The sequence below is a fragment of the Pistacia vera genome, unplaced genomic scaffold (assembly GCF_008641045.1).
Source record: "Pistacia vera cultivar Batoury unplaced genomic scaffold, PisVer_v2 Contig177, whole genome shotgun sequence".
NCBI lineage: Eukaryota > Viridiplantae > Streptophyta > Magnoliopsida > Sapindales > Anacardiaceae > Pistacia > Pistacia vera.
This window is the reverse complement of record NW_022195866.1, coordinates 77,945-95,726: the sequence shown is the minus strand read 5'-3', so window position 1 is coordinate 95,726 and position 17,782 is coordinate 77,945. Positions and strand designations below refer to the sequence as shown.

Genomic DNA, 17,782 nt, shown 5'->3' with positions numbered 1-17,782 from the left:
TGGCACTGCAGGTGGTGGGGGTGTTTTTATCATTTAACAAACTTTATATATGGGGGTGTTTAGTTAAATTAGCAAACCTAGGGGTTTTTTTGAGAAATTTATAAAAAACTAAAATATCAAACTTTCAAGGGCATTTTAGTCTTTTCACTGTTAACAAACAGAAATCACTAACAGCACATGACGGAAAGTACCTGTTTGTCGTTTCCAAACTTTTTAGGTACCACTTTGTCATTACGGCAAACCTTGGGTATGTGCAAGTCGTTTGGCCTATATTTATTTACATCCTCATGAAATCGATTAGTAAAACTTATCAGCCTCATTAAAAAACCATTAGTTGTATGCTAGGGTTTTATCCAATTTTAAATTCAAATGTCTGTCTTATCCTTCCTCACATAGCTACTTAAAACAATTTCTCTTTCATTACCCGTTATTTTTAAAAATCATTCAAAAATTATAAAATTATAATTGTTTTGTCTTAATTATAATTGTTTTAAAGTTGATTATAATTTTCTGGCCTTTGTTTATCTTATAATATAAATTTCAAAACATTTGACATCAAAAAAATTGTTTTAAATAAACATTTACATTACATATTTTATTAAATTCATTTGTCTTAATTTTATTAAATTCATTTGTCTTAATCAAATTAATTTTTTAATTTGAAATTCTTTTTATTTTTGTATTAAATGTTTGTTTCGATTTGTAAAATAAATGTGTAACCTTGAAAATTATAATTGTAAGTTCAAGGTTGATTTGTGGATTTGAATATTTGAATGAATGATTTAAGAAATTGTTTTTATTATACTTTTTGAATAAAGTTGATGAATTTAATATTAGTCGATCTCACAATGGTGTAAATAAAAAAAGCCCTAGGTTCTTAAATTTAAGGATGAGAATATTACTTTCAAAAGTTGTTGCATCAAATTTTTTTTTCCAACAGACTTGAGTTCACTCCTCTTTGTTACTTTCAGATCTCTTTCATCACAGACCTCTCCATTTCCCCAATCTCCATAACCGTTTTAAAAATCAAACCTCTCTCTCTTCCCACTTTCCCATCCGCATTTTCATTCTTTAAACCGTGCTTTGTTTTTAATCAACGAACCGGTTTAGTAACTGTCTTCTACCTGTCGATTCAATTCAATTCAAAACTGTTACTTTTTCCCCCAAAATACCACTAACAAACCAACAAACCCGTGACCCTCTCGTACCCTTTCTCGTGAATACCTGAAAACAATCGCTAATTTAATCATATTCTCAAAATCATCCAACAAATTCCCTTATAAATACCCAATGTCCACCAAATGGCTTCACAGGAAACCCAAATCCAAATACCTCATCCCCCTCTTCATGGCTTCCCTTCTCTTCACCCTCTCCCTCTTCCTCTTCTTCTCCCTCTCCTCCGCCTCCCACCGTAATCACCCTCAATCCCCGCCAGAAATTCCCCAAATCTCCCTCGCCTGCAAGGCCACACGTGACCCTGTCACGTGCCAGACCTCCCTCTCGCACTCTAACCAAGTCCCCACCAACCCCACCCCGTCGCAAATGATCCAGGCCGCCGTGTGGGTTTCTTCCGAAAACCTCAAAACTGCCGTGGTTAAAGTTCAGTCTATCCTGGACTCTTCCGCAGACAGTAAGAACCGGTCCAACGCAGCTAGGAACTGTTTGGAGCTGCTCGGGTATTCGGGGCACCGGACTCAATCGGCTTACGACGCTCTGCCACATGGCAAAATCAAGGACGCACGTGCGTGGTACAGTGCCGCTTTAACGTATCAGTACGACTCCTGGTCGGCGTTGAAATATGTTAACGACACGAAGTTGGTGGGCGAAACGATGTCATTTTTGGATTCTTTGATGGGTTTGACGAGCTTCGCGTTGAGCATGATGGTGTCGTTTGATAATTTCGGTGACGATTTCAACACATGGCGGGCGCCGCAGACGGAGAGGGCCGGGTTCTGGGAGAAGGACGGGGCGGGCGCTAGCCAGCCGGGGTTTGACGGCGGGTTGCCGTCGAAGTTGTCGGCGGACGTGACGGTGTGTAAGGACGGGAGTTGTAATTACAAGACAGTGCAGGACGCCGTCAACGCGGCCCCGGATAATGTGGTGACACGTAGGTTCGTTATTAATATAAAGGCGGGAGTTTACAAGGAGATCGTTAGGGTGGCGTTTGAGAAAAAGAATGTGGTGTTCTTAGGAGACGGGATGGGTAAAACTGTAATTTCCGGTTCTTTGAATACGGGCCTGATGGGAATTACGACATTCAATACTGCCACAGTTGGTAAGTTTCAATTATTATTTTATGGTTTTGTTAAGGAATTTGATTGAAATTCTGTTTCTTACCCCTTCTTTTATTTAAAAAAAGATTTTTGTTTGCACCAAATAATTCAGGGTAAGGTGTGAAATGATAATGTTATGGGCACATAAGTGAACGAACGAAAATGATGTGAATTCTTGAATGAAAAGGAAATCAAAGAAGAAAGATTTCATCAAATTTTCGGTTCTGTTGTCATTGTTGTGATGTGTTGTATGGTAATGTTACAGGAGTTGTTGGAGATGGGTTCATGGCGAGTGGTGTCACGTTCCAGAACACAGCAGGTCCAGAAGCGCACCAAGCAGTTGCCTTCAGATCAGATAGTGATCTATCCATTGTCGAGAACTGTGAATTCCTGGGCAATCAAGACACGCTCTATGCTCACTCCCTCCGCCAGTTCTACAAAAACTGCCGCATCCAGGGCAATGTGGACTTCATTTTCGGAAACTCGCCTGCATTTTTCCAGGATTGCCATATCTTAATTGCTCCGCGGCAAGTCAACCCAGAAAAAGGCGAGACCAATGCCGTCACAGCTCATGGCAGAACTGACCCTGCTCAATCGACAGGTTTCGTTTTCCAGAACTGTCTGATCAATGGCACCGAAGATTACATGAAGCTTTATCATAGTAAGCCTAATGCGCACAAGAATTACCTCGGACGACCATGGAAGGAATTCTCGAGGACGGTTTTGATTCACTGTACCTTAGAAGCACTTATACAACCAGATGGCTGGTTGCCTTGGAGCGGCGACTTTGCTCTGCAAACGCTCTACTTTGGAGAATTTGAGAATTCCGGACCTGGATCCGATACTTCTAAAAGAGTTGCGTGGAGTAGCCGGATTCCAGCGGAGCATGTTAATACATATTCAGTGCAGAATTTTATTCAAGGGAATGAATGGATTTCTGAAAGTCATTAATTTGGGAATGTAAATCCCTTTGTAACTACACTGTATCTTTAATCTTTCCGTATTTCTATGGCCTTAATCGGGTTTAGTCTGAGTTAAAACTTTAATATAAAGAAAGTTGTCTCTTTTGAAATCGGTTGTCTCTTATTGATGATTTTGACACCAGCGACTTACACATGTAAAGTGTTAAACTGTTCTTAAAAATTACACGTGAATGATTAGAATAATCGAATGAAAAGACCAAATAATAAATGAGTGATGGTATTTAAAGTGGTCCGGATGCTTAAAGCGAATTTTACATATACTATTATTTTATATATGAGAGATTACAAAAGGTTGCATGTAGCGAATAACGAACAGAGGTATAATAACTGAGTATTCAGATAGAATTAAGTCAATCTCTTTCTCTCTGAAAGTTAAAGTTACAATCAGAATGAGGTTTCAAGATTAGAATCTCGAAAATGAGAAAGTGAGTCCTCTATTTATAGTAGAGGAATTCAAGGTAATGATTACAAATTTGTAAGTGGGTAAGTGCCATGCAAGTCATTTCTTGCCTCCTATTGACTGATAACTTAGGATATATCCTCAAATTACCTAGGGCTTAGACAAGTATACGGTTCTCATTCACTCATAGACAAAATCTGAATCTGCCAAGTTGGTGACATCCATATCCTTCTCGTCTCAGGGCGACGTGGCAACTCCTGGATGACGCAAAGCCTTTCTGAACTCTAATTGATGCTTACTGATGTAAGCTTACATCAGCCCTGACTTTTTAGGCATAACAGAAGCTCCCCAATTCTTAAGGTTCAAGAATTGAATCTTGAGAACTTCATGATTATGCTGCAACCTGACTTATTATGAGGTGTATTTGCCCGAACTAACAGTTGAGGACAATCACATTGCTACAAATGACATGAGGCTGATGGCTTAACTTGTCCAGCGAACTTAGTAAAGGCCGTGACATGAATCTTCGAAAGTTACAGTAGCAACCTAAGGTGTTCATTTCGAAAGGTTTAGCGACCTATGACGGATTTTACTCAGTGCTATAACGACATTCTTTGAACTCTATCTGACTTTCGTGACCTAAAAACACTTAGGACATTTCGCTGTCAAAAGTTGAGAATCACTTCGCTTCGAGTTTGACACATGGAAAAGAGTGTTTTATTCGAACGACCTCTTTAGATGTTATCTGTTACGTTTGACAGCTGTTCTGGTCAATAAAATAAGCTTTATCTAACTGACGTGTCGCTGCTCAATGAGTGTCAGCCATGAGATTTAAATGCAAGCCATGCTGAAACGACATTCTCTTTTGAAGCATTAAATGCAGATGAGGGCACATTTAATGTGGAGGAGATAATCACGCCAACGTTTGGCAATTTCAATGAAGGGAAACGCTGGTTGATCTCCACGAAGCGTGACAGTTACTCTTTAAGCAGATTGACTACACGTGGTCGCAATCAATGGCTAGAAACACGTCCCGCCCAAACGTCGCTTATAAAAGAAACCAAATGTTGCCTTCTACCTATAAAACCCTAAGCCCATTCCAAATTTTTCACAAAACTTAAACTTTCAGAGAGAAAAATAGCGTTTTTACACTCAAGAAATTAGTTCATCCTCTCCCTGGTTGATGTGCATTTGTCGTTACGATAGAACATCCATTCCCAGCAATCAAGAGGTAAAGAAAATTCTTTTCTTTTTCTCCTTTTCATTTATGTTAAAAACTTAGTTTTTACAGTAATGGTGGGTATGAACGTCTGGTAGGCTTAGATGGTGAGCATTCTCGGGTAGTGTTTGAAAAAAACACTCTTTAGAGTTGTAACCTAGGGCATAGATCTTTATAAAATCACCCTTAAGAATTTTTAGGGTTTTGGTGGCTATAAAAGAGAAACCAATGTTTCTTTTACTCTTTTGAGTCGTTGTACAGACAATGTAAACGGAGACTGAGTCACTTCTACATGTCGCACATTTTTAGACTCTTAAGAGCGTTGGACATCCCTGACGCGAAAACAGTTGGAGAAGGAGGGTCGCAACCCCCGGGCACCTCAGCATGTCCAGAGTAGGTAGTATGAACAATAGTTACGAAGGATGAGATATAAAAAGTGATAGATCAATACGTGATCAACGTAAACGTCTTCCAACACAGGTCGCACACTGCTCAGGACCCTCCCGATGGAATGGCTACGATCTCGAACTCGATCTTTGAATGCGAAGTGAGGATACCCCTCCACCCCTACATCATGTCAATCCTCGATAGAGTTGGAAAAGTAACCTGCCCGGCCCGCGACGGGTTACTACGTTTGGCGGGTTGGTCCTAACCCGCCCCCCAACAAAGATAGGTCAGGTTAGGCCCGCCATGTTTGCGGGAATTACTGGCCCAACCAGGCCTGCCAACCCTAACCTGTCGGGTTAGGTTGCGGGTCAGGCCGGGTTAACCTCCTTTCTTTATTTTTTATTTTTTGATTTTGTTTTATTTAGTTAACTTTTCAAATAAATAATTAATGATTTATAAATGAATAAATATAATTGTTTTTAGTTAACTTTTCAAATATCAATAATTAAATTAAATTAATTTTTTTATTAACATTTCAAATATTAATTCAATTTTAATACAATAAAATTTAATATAAGAAAAATTAGATTTATTCATTCAATTGATGAAACTTTAGCATAAGAATGAATTATATTTTATACAAGACATGGAAATTTAAGAATAAGACTTCAGTATTTAATTTTTTTATATTTTACGTACCATAAAAGATAATAATAACAATGTGTCAACTATTACGAAGTTTTATACATTTTAATATTTATGATTTAGAAGTATAGTTTAATATTATTGTGTAAAATTATTTGTAAGAGTTCAATCATAATAATTTAATTAAAAGAATTAAAAAAATGGGGGAAACTTGAAAAAAATAATTAATTTTTTATTTTTTTAATTTTTTTTGGGGCAACCCTTGCCAACCTGCCGGGTTGGCTATTGTAAACAAATAGCAACCTGCCGGGTTTGCGGGTTGCCATATAGCAACCCAGCCTATCCGGGGGTTGCATGGGGGTTGGGTTCAACCCGGCCCACCTTCCTCTCCAATGCGGGCCAGGTTAGGGTTGACCTGTCTAACTCGACCCATTTGTTCCACCTTTAATCCTCGATCACTTCGAGGTAGCACCATTCACATTAACGCAAAATACGTATATGATAGTGGTCACTATGTATATCGCGTTTGACAAACACAACCTCGGCGAGCCAACAGCAGTGGAACTCATGCTAAGACCCCTTGACTTCCCCACACCCTGTCGAAGTGGAAAATTTCATCTTCAGATGATAGATGGACGTGACAACTTTGAAGTTCCAAAGTAGAGGCCGTTCCAAAATACCATTGAAAGCAGACAGACAGTCTACTACCAAAAACTTTGTCATCTTAGTCACTTCGTGGGTCTCACCCAAAGTGACAAGAAGTGCAATTATTCCCTTGGGAATCAGATGATCCCTTGTAAAACCATAGAGGGGGATAGAGATAGGCTTTAGATCTACCTTGTTCAATTACATTTCCTTAAATGCTCGTTGAAATTGGATATTCACGATGCTACCATTATCCACCAACATCTTGTGACTTTGCACTGACCTATTTCAGGCACGATAACGAGTGCATCCTCATGAGGGTGATGCAATCATACTGCGTCTTTTTCTGAGAAGGTAATGTCCTCCTCTCTACGCACCTTTATAGGTCACAACGCTGTGCTCATCACACTTACAGGGTCATGGCAAGCTTCTCGAACGTACTTCTCCTAAGCACTTCAAGAATTCCTCGCAAGGTGTGACCCTCCAAATATAGTTCCAACAAGATGGAGGCCCTTGAGACGATGGTGCTTTTTCCCCTGGTCCCCTTGATCCTTCTCCCGAGTGGGAGTTGGACATCAACATACTTTTTAGAGTGCCCTTTTTTAATGAGGTTTTCAATCGCCTACTTAAGAGCTCGACATTCATTGGTATGGTGCACATTATCCCGATAATAACGACAATATTTCTTATTGTTTCTTGCTGAAGGGGGATTATTCATGGGCACTGGCTCTCCGAGCAGATTAGCTTCTTTTGATTTATCGAAAATAGCTGATACTGATGCATTTAGCAGAGTATATTGATTCTTATCACGATCGCAACAAGGGACCTAGGCATAAGACTTCTTGGGCTCAAATCACTGTTTCTTTCCCTTTCTCTAATCGTCATTAGCTCATTTGTCATCAGGCTTTCTACTACCCTCCCCCTGGTTTTTCTCCCTCCAACTAGGAACACTGGTCAAAGGACTGGGGTCATGGTGGTTCAAGACAGCCACTGAATTTTCGATGCAAAGATATTTCTTGGTAAGATTGTAGAAGCAAGTAAGGAAAATATTGTCCTCAGACTGTAGTTTCTTCTACAGGTTAGTTTGCAAGCGAACTCCCATAATAATAAGAGTCTGAACTAAATCTTCGGGTGTATTAGTCACCTTATTTAGCTCCCTGTGGACCTTATCACTATAGGACTGGAGGGACCCATTCCTCTCCTGTCGTATGTTGCTTAGATAGTTTGACGGCATTGAGAACTTCCTGTTAGCCTGGAAGTGTCCCAGAAATAACAAACTCATCTACTACCATGAATTAATAGATCCTAACGAAAGCCATCTAAACCAGTGCTTAACGTGGGCAGTCAGAGTCACTACTAAGCAACAACATTTTGTTAAGTTGGAAACTTGGTGAAGCTCTATGAGGTCGTTAAACTCATAGAGATAATCCTGTAAATCAGAATTCACATCGAATGCTCACATGTCAAGCATTCTAAATCTTGACGGGAGAGGAGCAGTCGATACTACAGGAGAAAAGGGAGACGCCTCAGCGACCTGCACTCGCTTATTTTGTTGAGCTCTAATTTGATCCAAAGCTCGTTGTAACTCCTCAATCTGAAGAAGCGGAGCTATCTGGGGATCACTTTCTGCAACATGGGTTTGCCCTTCACGATTACGATTGAGGAAAGACCGCAGGTCGAATTCTTCCTCACCTCGGTTGGATCCTCCGACATACCTTGACACAAGCTAGCTGGAGTCATGTGAAGGCACTAAATGGCCAAGGGAGCTATCTTGACCTCCACAGTGATCAGATCGACTCGCTGATGGTGGGCATTCCCTCCACAATTAGAATCTCCCTACCGACGATGCCCATGTGATGTGGGGTGGGATGACTTATGATGCGACATATTGCCAAGTCGCAAAGCCACAGATATTCTACCTGTTTCACGACTGGCATTCGCTAGTCCTTTGGAGCTCTTTGGCCCATTGTCTACCACTTGCTTTCCTTTATCTTTACGCACTGTAGTGCACACGACATGGGCTTTCACCTGCTTTCGCCTCTAGCACGACCTACAATCGTCTTCGACGGTGACACTGCTCTGTCGGAATTGGGTGATACGACCTGATTCAAGCGATCTAGCCTTCGATTGACCGTTTGGAGAGTGTTGTTGAACCTCTCCAAGTAATTCATCATAGTTGGGTAGAGTTGTGAGCTCGAGGGAACATCTGCCACGGTACCTTCCGAAATTGGAGGTACTTCGGGAGAAGTATCATCTTGTACCCGGGGGATCTCCTCGTTGTTGGTGCTAGCTCGATCGGCTTCAAGACCACAAGCCATTGGTTTACAAGTAAAACGGATTGACCAAAGATTCTTGATGAAGAGCGGATACTAAATCATGCCCTTCTTCTAGCACCAAACTATTGATGCTTAATTTTGACATCAACGACTCGCACATGCAAAATGCTAAGCTGTTCTTAGAAATTACATATGAATGATTGGGATAATCGAATGAAAATACCAAATAATAAATGAGAGATGGTTTTTAAAGTGGTTCGAATGCTTAAAGTGAATCCTACATCCACTTCTATTTTATATGAGAGATTACAAGAGGTTATATATAGTGAACAACAAACAGAGGTACAATAACTGAGTATTCAAATAAAATATTAAGTCAGTCTTTTTCTCTCAGGTTTCTTTACACTAAAAGTTAAAAATTACAATTAGAATGAGGTTTCAAGATCAGAATTCAAAAAATGAGAAGGAGAGTCCTCTATTTATAGTAGAGGAATTCAAGGTAATGATTACAAATCTGCAAGTGGGTAGGTGTCGTGCAAGTCTTTCCTTGCCTCTCATTGGCTGATAACTTAGGAGATATCCTCAAATTACCTAAGGCTTGGACAAGTGTGCAGCTCTCATTCACTCATGGACAAAACCTGAATTTGTCAAATTGGTGACAACCATGTCCTTCCTGTCTTGGGGCGACGTGGCAACTCTTGGACAGCGCAAAACCTTCCTAAACTTTGATTGGTGCTTACTGATGTAAGCTTACGTCAGCCCTGACTTTTTAGGCATAACACCTCTATTGTGCAATTCTCAAGAAATTGATGGGCATATTACAATTACATTTCATGTTGATATTCAAATCAAGGTTTTGGTTACACTATCAAGAGGCTTTTGAAGTGTATATTATACCACTTGTAATAATAAAATAAATAGTTAACATTAAATATGATATCCTCGACTAATCCCTTGAGGTCTGTTATACTATCAAGAGGTTTTTGAAGTGCATGTAATTCAATTTATAATAATAAAATAAATAGTGAGAGGAATTAAACTCAAAATTTCTTGAGTAATATATCTAAAAGTCACTATCGTCTTATCCAACCATCTACCACCTACGGGCGGTTATTTTGCAAGTCCATCGTTGACACTAAAAGTCTACTGTCAGTTGAAGTTTAATCTTGAAAGTCGATGTGTTAAGTAAAATGCCTAAAATTCTTTGGTGGGTGAATTGAATGTGGGTATTGGTGACAATCACTGGTTTAATTTTTGACGCTATAAAGTAGAGATTGACTGGAACCTTCCAACAATTATTGCTTAAAACTAATCTTGACTCTTTGAGGGAATTAGAAAATGTCACATCTAATGGGCCATAAGCTAGTTATCTTGAAGTAAATAATCACACACTAATGAAATAACAAAATCCAACCCAAAAAAAAAAAAAAAAAAAATTTAACTTCAACTTTCAAGATTCTCGCTTTTCAAAAATTTTAGAGTTCGACCGGAGTTCTAGTTTGGAATTTAGATTTGCAAAGCGAAATCGAAAAATTTCTGGGCTATAGATTAAAAAAATAAAAAATAAAAATTCGATGAGCCCAATTAAATGAAACTTCTTGCACATGATTGAGAAAATGTAGGCCACATATTTGTTTTGCTTGACTTGTTGGCAACGCAAAAAATGTCATAGTTAAAAGCATTCTTGACTTGTGAGGAGGAGATGAAAATCAATGAGGCTTGCACCATGCAATAATAGAAAGAGATGGTGGGAAAGCGACTTGAGCATTTTCTTCTCCATAATGCATTGAATGCGTATAATGTAGTCTTGATTACGATGGATATAACACGTCATTTCTTGATGAAGCTTTATTCGGTAAATATATCATTTTGATGGTTAAAATAAGTAAAAGAGAAAATTATTCAGTAGTAAACGGATATATAAATGATGTAATAGTATTGATTTCTACAGTTTTTTCAATGCTAGAGGAAAGAAGAATATTTATTTGTATTAGTCTAAGCACAACCGCATAGATATAATTTATCTAGAGTTTTAGTTTGTACAGATTAATTTATGGGTTTCACACACATATCATCATTCGCTTAAAATACGTCTGTTTTGTTAAAAAGACTTAAAGGGTGCATAGCATCGGACTGGACTGAATATTTTGGACTGGATAGCATTGGAATAGATTAAATTTAATATTTAAATAAAAATATAATTATGTAAATGTTATCTTACTGAAGAATTTTCCAAAATTTTTGATAAATAGTAATGAATATTTTAAATAAGTTTTTGATTTAAAAAAAATATTATTAACTTTTATTCAATAGAAATTTTTTTTTTTTTTTTTTTTGGTAAAAGAAAAAAAGAATGAAAATTTTCTAAATAAATAATTCTGAGTAAACCCAAGGAGGGGTGGGGGATTATTTTTCTTAAATTAGTACTGATTATAATACAGTTCATTCCATCCAAATTTGCAACTAAACACTTGACTAAAAGAGAAAAACACTATAACAATACTATTTATGCACCATCACTTGGGTCAATTATGATTTTTAAAAGGATTATTTAAAAGGTTTTAGGGTTGATTTACTTTGTACTTTAATAGGAATGACCAATAAAACTCTTAATTGATTGATAATTTTACAATCACATCCAAAATGTTTATACATATATATATAATGCAATTCTAGAAAACAATCGCACCCAAAATGTATAAATAAACTTAAGCTCATCACCATCATCAATTGTAGGAAAAGGACAAAGATAATTAAAGAAAGGACATTTCATGGTGATGTTCAAGTTCACATGCAGCTGTTTAGGCATACATAGAAAAACGAAAAGTGGACTAGCCGACCAGAGCCATATGCTATTATGCTGATAGGGTGATAGTATCTGAATTTTTTTTTTTTTTTTTCTTTTTCATTTTCTTTCTATATCCTGATTAAGACAGTGGTTCACAAGTGCCCTACTGTATATTCCTTAGTGGGCTAGTCTGTTTGGTTGCAAAGCTAATAGTATCCATTTCTGGTTCTAGTTAGTACCCAATTAATGATGATTGTATGAGAGCCACCAAAAAAACAAATCGGTATGAGTTAGGTGTAAAATAGATAATATTTACTTCATAGGACCAAAATGTTACAGGTACAAATAAATTGAAAATTTATTGAGCATCATAGTTAATTCATCCTTGTGGCTGGGTGCCTACTTTTCTACAATAAATGGCCTATCAACTCACCAGCACAGAGTGAAATTTACAGTGGACCCTCCACTATGGCACTATCTGCAGCATGATAATAAATTAATAATAGGGCTGCTACTCCATGCCATTTCTTATCTCTTCACCCAAAAGTCTTTGTTTTATATATCTACTTCTATTAATAACACTGTGGCTGACAGATGAATGCAGAAGCACATCAAATTTCAACCCAATATACATCACATCCTTTCATCAAGCTTTAGAGGATGTTAAAAGCATGTTGATGAAGTGCATTTTTTATACTCTTGAAGCATGTGAGTTAGGTAGACTCCAAAGAAATTTATATATGTAATTCTATACAGGGGCAAAACCTAAAATGAAAATTTATTAATGTAATAAATTGGACTTATTATAATTTTATTAAGAAGAGAAACAAAATGTGAAAGTGATTTACAAATAATAATAAAAACACTTTAAATAATGTATAATTAATTAAGAATTTAATTAAAATTATAAAATAAAAAATGAGTTTCTTTTCCAGGATTTCAACTAGGCTGTAGGCAGATGGGGCCATCGGGTATTCGGGTGGATAAGGAGCCAGCCCCTGGTCCCACCCCTGATTCTAGATTTGTAAGGATGGATAAATAGTATCATCTGATGAGTTTATTCATGATAAACGATAAATGTTCAATGTAAGAAAATCATACATGAAATCTATCAACATTTACTCGATCAAAAAGAATAGAATCCAGTTATAATCAACAATATGTCAAAAGATTAATATATAAATTATAAAATACAGAATCAATGATTAAAAATTATAGATAAACTTGTTTGTGTCATGATTTATGATTCTTGAATTCCTTACCGAAAAAGCGGTAGGTTTTCCAGAAGTAACAGAAAACTTCGGTTTTCATTTTCAATAATACGTATTAAATGACGACTTATAATAAGTTAAGTTGTTCTGATGTATTTGGAAAAGAGACCTAATCAATTTTAATATTGGTTAATTGGACACTCTCATTAAAGGCTCAATAAATCGTAAAGCTCATTAAAAGCCTAAGTCCACACTACTCGTCTACCCAGATTATTATAATAAAGTGTAGTGGACAATTTTGGAACGATCACATAAAGTCTATTTTGATATCTTATTTGGGCTATACATTTACCTAGTTTTATCAAACCAAAACATAATCAATGTTAGCGCATATAAAATTTGCTAACATTCAACCCATAAAACAAGGTAGCGAAACAACTTCGCTTTCTCATTTCAATATTGTTGGCATGTTTTAGTAATTTCAAGGATGAAAATATGATGCTGCGAAGAAATTAAGATTATGGCTTTATGGTGCTCCTATTGATCACAGATATGCACAAAAAGAAGAGAGAATTCAGCTTTAGTGGCCTGAGGATAAAATTCAGCAATTATTGATGGCTTGTGCTACACAGCTTTTGATGAAATGGCCACATTTATAATGTATTATTCATTGCACACTCTTGTTTCTTAATGTTACTTCCACGCAAACAACCATCCATCATTTGATGCCTTAAGCTTTTTCTGATTTCAGGATAGTTTGGCAAGTCATCTCTAGACTAGAAGATAAAAAAGAGTCTTAAGACTCTTGAGTACTCTTTAGGTGCTTATTGTTTATAAACTTGTTTTCTGATTTTTATTTTTGATTGTTCAATATTTCAACATTTATAGTTATTTTATTACATGTTATGATATCTTTTGAGATATATAGAACAAGAATAATATATTATATATATAAACTTTTCATACAAACTCATTCACACAAATTGACGTGTTAAATGTGATGAGGTGATATTGTATTAAAGATAAATTAAAGAATAATGTTTATGGTGATATTATGGGAGCAAACCATAAACCTAACCGCTCCAGTCACCCCACAAACATATGAAACCATCAAGTTTTGATATCAAATTATAAAAAGCATATACATGAAGGAATTATCCTCAAGAGTCAAGATTTATAAGTTTCCTTGAGACTGAATAACTATTAACAAAGTTTTAGTAAATTCATGAATTCTGCAACATATTATAGTCTCACTAAAATGATACACTTTGAAAGTTTATTAGAGAAAAACTTGAAAGATAGCAAGATTTGGGATGGATTTGGGCCTAGTAAGATTTGGGCTTGCTTGGGTAAGCTTAGAAACAAGTTAGGGACATTAAGCAAGCCCACAACGAAGGTCCCAAAAGAACCCCATTTTTGAAACTTTCCCTCCATATTATCAGAATTTTCTGGAGTTTTTTCCTCATTTTCTCTCAAACCAAACAGTCACATTCTACTCATTTCAACTCTAGAAGATCATCGAAGATTAAGAAATCTTCCCGAACCAATATATTTTCAAACGTAACATGTAATAAACTATGAATGCAGAGCTCAATATTCATTTTGTTCTTCATATCACGATTTTTCTTCCTGATTTTGCTTGGAATTAATGTTTCAGGTGTTGAATTAACCTGACTGATAGCTTCAGTTTCAGTTTCATGTTATGCAAATAAATAAAATTTCCAGAATTCTTTCATTGCAAAGTCATAGAAAATTTATACCTCACTATAATGAAACAGAACACAACTAGAATTAATACATATTACATCTTGGAGGAAAACCAAAACCGTTCTCTTTTACAAGATAGCTATAACATGGATGTGACCAATTTATGCGTTAACACGAAAGCGAAAGAGAGGCGAAATGACGCCATTATCAAATTTTTCTAGTGTGTGATGAAGGCAAGAATGTGGTCACAAAAATAGAGACTGCAACTCACAATCCTGAAAGAGATTCTGTGGTGATTGCAGGTGGTGTTGGAGTAAGAGACTCATCATCTGTCCAATTAGTCTCGCCCCATTGGCGTAACATGCTCTTCCAGTTACATAGTTTGTCGATGCATTTCTTCATACGCCGATCCTCCACTTTGATTTTGTAATGCATGTCTGTGTAGTTCGCCAGTTCGGCTTGCCTTCGGTCCCATTCTAGTTGTGCCTTTTGCTTAGACCTCAACTGGCAGAATTGCTGCAACTGCTCAGGCATAGCATCATGCACTCTCCACCACTTCTCGTGCGCAACATCGCTGGCAAACTCTTGTAATATGTCGACATTCCAGTTGCAATCATAGTCGCGGTAGCACAACCATGGTTTCAAACCAAGGTAGTGAAGAACATAGAGAACTGGAGGCTCAGCTCCAAAGAGTCTAGTTTTCTTTTGCTTTACTTCTTCCTCATCACCACTCCAGAAATGCTTTAAGAAGTTCACGTGTTTTGGAATGCGATGCCACCATGTAAAAACTTCGTTCAAGTATCCTTGGTCACCGCCATTGTAGGATTCGAACTCATTAATGTGATCCATCAAAAGCTGGAATGTACAATTTGAGGGCTCAACAACCATAACACCAGAGTTAAACATTGTGCCATTGTTTCCGGTTGCAGAAATTTCAGGCATACCGAATAAGAAGTCAATATTTCTAAGTATTAGCAAGTCTGCATCGATGAAAATGATCTTGTCATAATCTGTGAGCTGCCATAATCTGAACTTGCTGTAGTTCCATTCATTGTAGGCATCTTTCTCAGCTTTTGGGTTCCTGATCCTTTGTATTGTCCTGATTTTCCACCCAGCTGCCTCGAGGCCACTCCTGTGGTACACACTGATCGTCTCATCGACAAGAATTACAAGGTCCCGGGTGGAGCCTGACATACGGATGCTTTGTGCAGCAGCAATGGCTCCACACACATAAACATGAGCAGAATGGAGAATTGTTGCATATGCTTCTCGCTTGGCGATCCCTGTGTAGTCCCCGCCTGTTTTCCAAGAGAATGTATCAAATTTTCAAGCATAACATCTGATGAGAAATGCAGAACATTATGCGTAGCTAAATTCCAATTAGTACTGACCTATATCTCTGAGTGGAAGTGCAAGTTCACAAGATCCAACGGGAAGCTGAAGTTTTTGTGTCAGAACATTCAAGTTTGGTTTATATAACCATACGTGTCCTTCGCGAATCACAAGTTCCTTGCAAGTAAACAGGTTTGGTATCGGAAAGCACTTGGTAACGAGAAGCAAATTCACAGGATAAGAGCCTTTTTCAGAAGCTGAAAGACCGGCTGCTGCGAGCTGCAAGTGTAATCTAGCCACATCTTTAGACCAATTCCCTTCATTTCTACACGGAAGTTTAACAGCGATGAGATCAATTCTCTTCCTCGGGGCTTCAATCTTCGGAAGAAAAGGGCAAACAGGAACATCTTTCTCTTCCTCTTCATCGATCCATTCGGGATATAATGAATCCCAAGTCACATTTTCTGCAGCATAGTCCAGGCTCAGCACAGTGTGATTGGCATCAGGTATAAACTGCTTCCATGTATTGATTTCGCTCTTGTTAAAATTTAAAAGACCAATTCCTCGATAGTCATTCTCTTCACTCAGCTTCTCAATAACTTTCATAATATCATCCCAGTCGATATCTAAATCCGAAACGTATCGAGGATCTGATCCTCCCCATATCCACCTGTTCACAAAACTTGGCCTACATTGATGAACACAAGACTAATGATAGTTAATTCTTTTCCAGTTATCCTATAAACTGGACAAGAAACTCGGAAATGAACTTACCGAGAATTCGAGGGAGATAGTTGATTGTTAGAATAAACGTCAGGAGAGTAGAGGAGCGTCACTAAAGTGCCACACATTATGATAACCAAAACAAGTTTCAATAGAGGCAATTTGCAGCAAGAATTCCTGTCATGGATTGATAAGTGGAACGGCTTTTCGCCTCCTTTCACTTTACTTTTCTGCACTCTTCTCTTGTATATGTCTTCACTGCATTCATTCAATCAATCAATCAGGTTTCAGAATAAACAAGACAATTAAGAAGATGAAAGAGTACCAATGAAGAAGTAGCCTTTAAACATTCTGAGAATTGCAGATCCATGAGATTCTTATTTATAGAACTGAAAATCTAAGACTACAAATTTTTCAGATATTAGCTTGGAATGATTTCAAAGTAAACTGAGCACAAATTAAGCGGAGATAGACTCACATGGAAGCCGATAATCGATGTCTTGCCTCGACAGAACCAGCAGAATTTCCCATTGCTCCTCTCATTCTAATGTGCCACCAACCAAGAATAAGCTCATATAATAACACTCAAAGCTCATATTTCCATGAAAAAAAAAAAACTGAAAATTCTCATTAAACAAAGAAAAGAAAAGCAAAACAGAGAGAGACACCTCAGAGAGTATGCAGAAATGGGTTTGAAGAAGGGCCGACACCTCAGTAACAGCACATTGGGTTCAATATAGAGACAGTTTACTTCTATCTGAATTCTCATTTCACTTGAAAATTCCAATTTTATTTATTTATTTATTTTCCATATTTGTTCACCAACAACTTTTGATTTCAGCATCATTTAACAAGGACTTATGGTCAAACTACAAATACCCTTTTGCTGAAATTATTTTCCTATGAGGATGAGATGAAGCTCCTACAATTAAATATAATGAAAAATATGTTACCTAAAATATAATGATACAAAGAAAAGTAGCCTTTTTGCTTTCATATCCAATTAAAAATTGGTTAGGTCACATAATATAAAGTTTTCATTTATAGCTATCTGATAAAAAACTACCCATATTTTCAAGTTTCTGCTACTGTAAGATACTGCATTAAGGCAGAATTGACTTTAAGTTTGGTTTTTTTCACTTGCTGGTGAACTATGAACCTTCATGATAATTACAATGATTGAACCAACAAGA

General features: G+C 37.2%; 2 protein-coding genes across 2 annotated transcripts; one reads left to right on the top strand and one right to left on the bottom strand.

Annotated features, from left to right (window-relative positions):
* Window positions 1–1,173: 1,173 nt before the first annotated feature.
* LOC116126192 (probable pectinesterase/pectinesterase inhibitor 51) lies at window positions 1,174–3,345 on the top strand. Its single transcript, XM_031411897.1, has 2 exons — window positions 1,174–2,275; window positions 2,539–3,345. The coding sequence occupies exons 1-2, from the start codon at window positions 1,291–1,293 to the stop codon at window positions 3,222–3,224; spliced, it is 1,671 nt and encodes a 556-aa protein (XP_031267757.1). The 5' UTR covers window positions 1,174–1,290; the 3' UTR covers window positions 3,225–3,345.
* Window positions 3,346–14,557: 11,212 nt separating this feature from the next.
* LOC116126194 (UDP-glucuronate:xylan alpha-glucuronosyltransferase 1) lies at window positions 14,558–17,251 on the bottom strand. Its single transcript, XM_031411900.1, has 4 exons — window positions 17,068–17,251; window positions 16,641–16,847; window positions 15,926–16,554; window positions 14,558–15,832 (listed from the first exon to the last, which is right to left on the bottom strand). Exons 1-4 carry the CDS (start codon window positions 17,130–17,132, stop codon window positions 14,802–14,804), a joined length of 1,932 nt encoding a protein of 643 aa, XP_031267760.1. The 5' UTR covers window positions 17,133–17,251; the 3' UTR covers window positions 14,558–14,801.
* Between the last annotated feature and the right edge of the window lie 531 nt (window positions 17,252–17,782).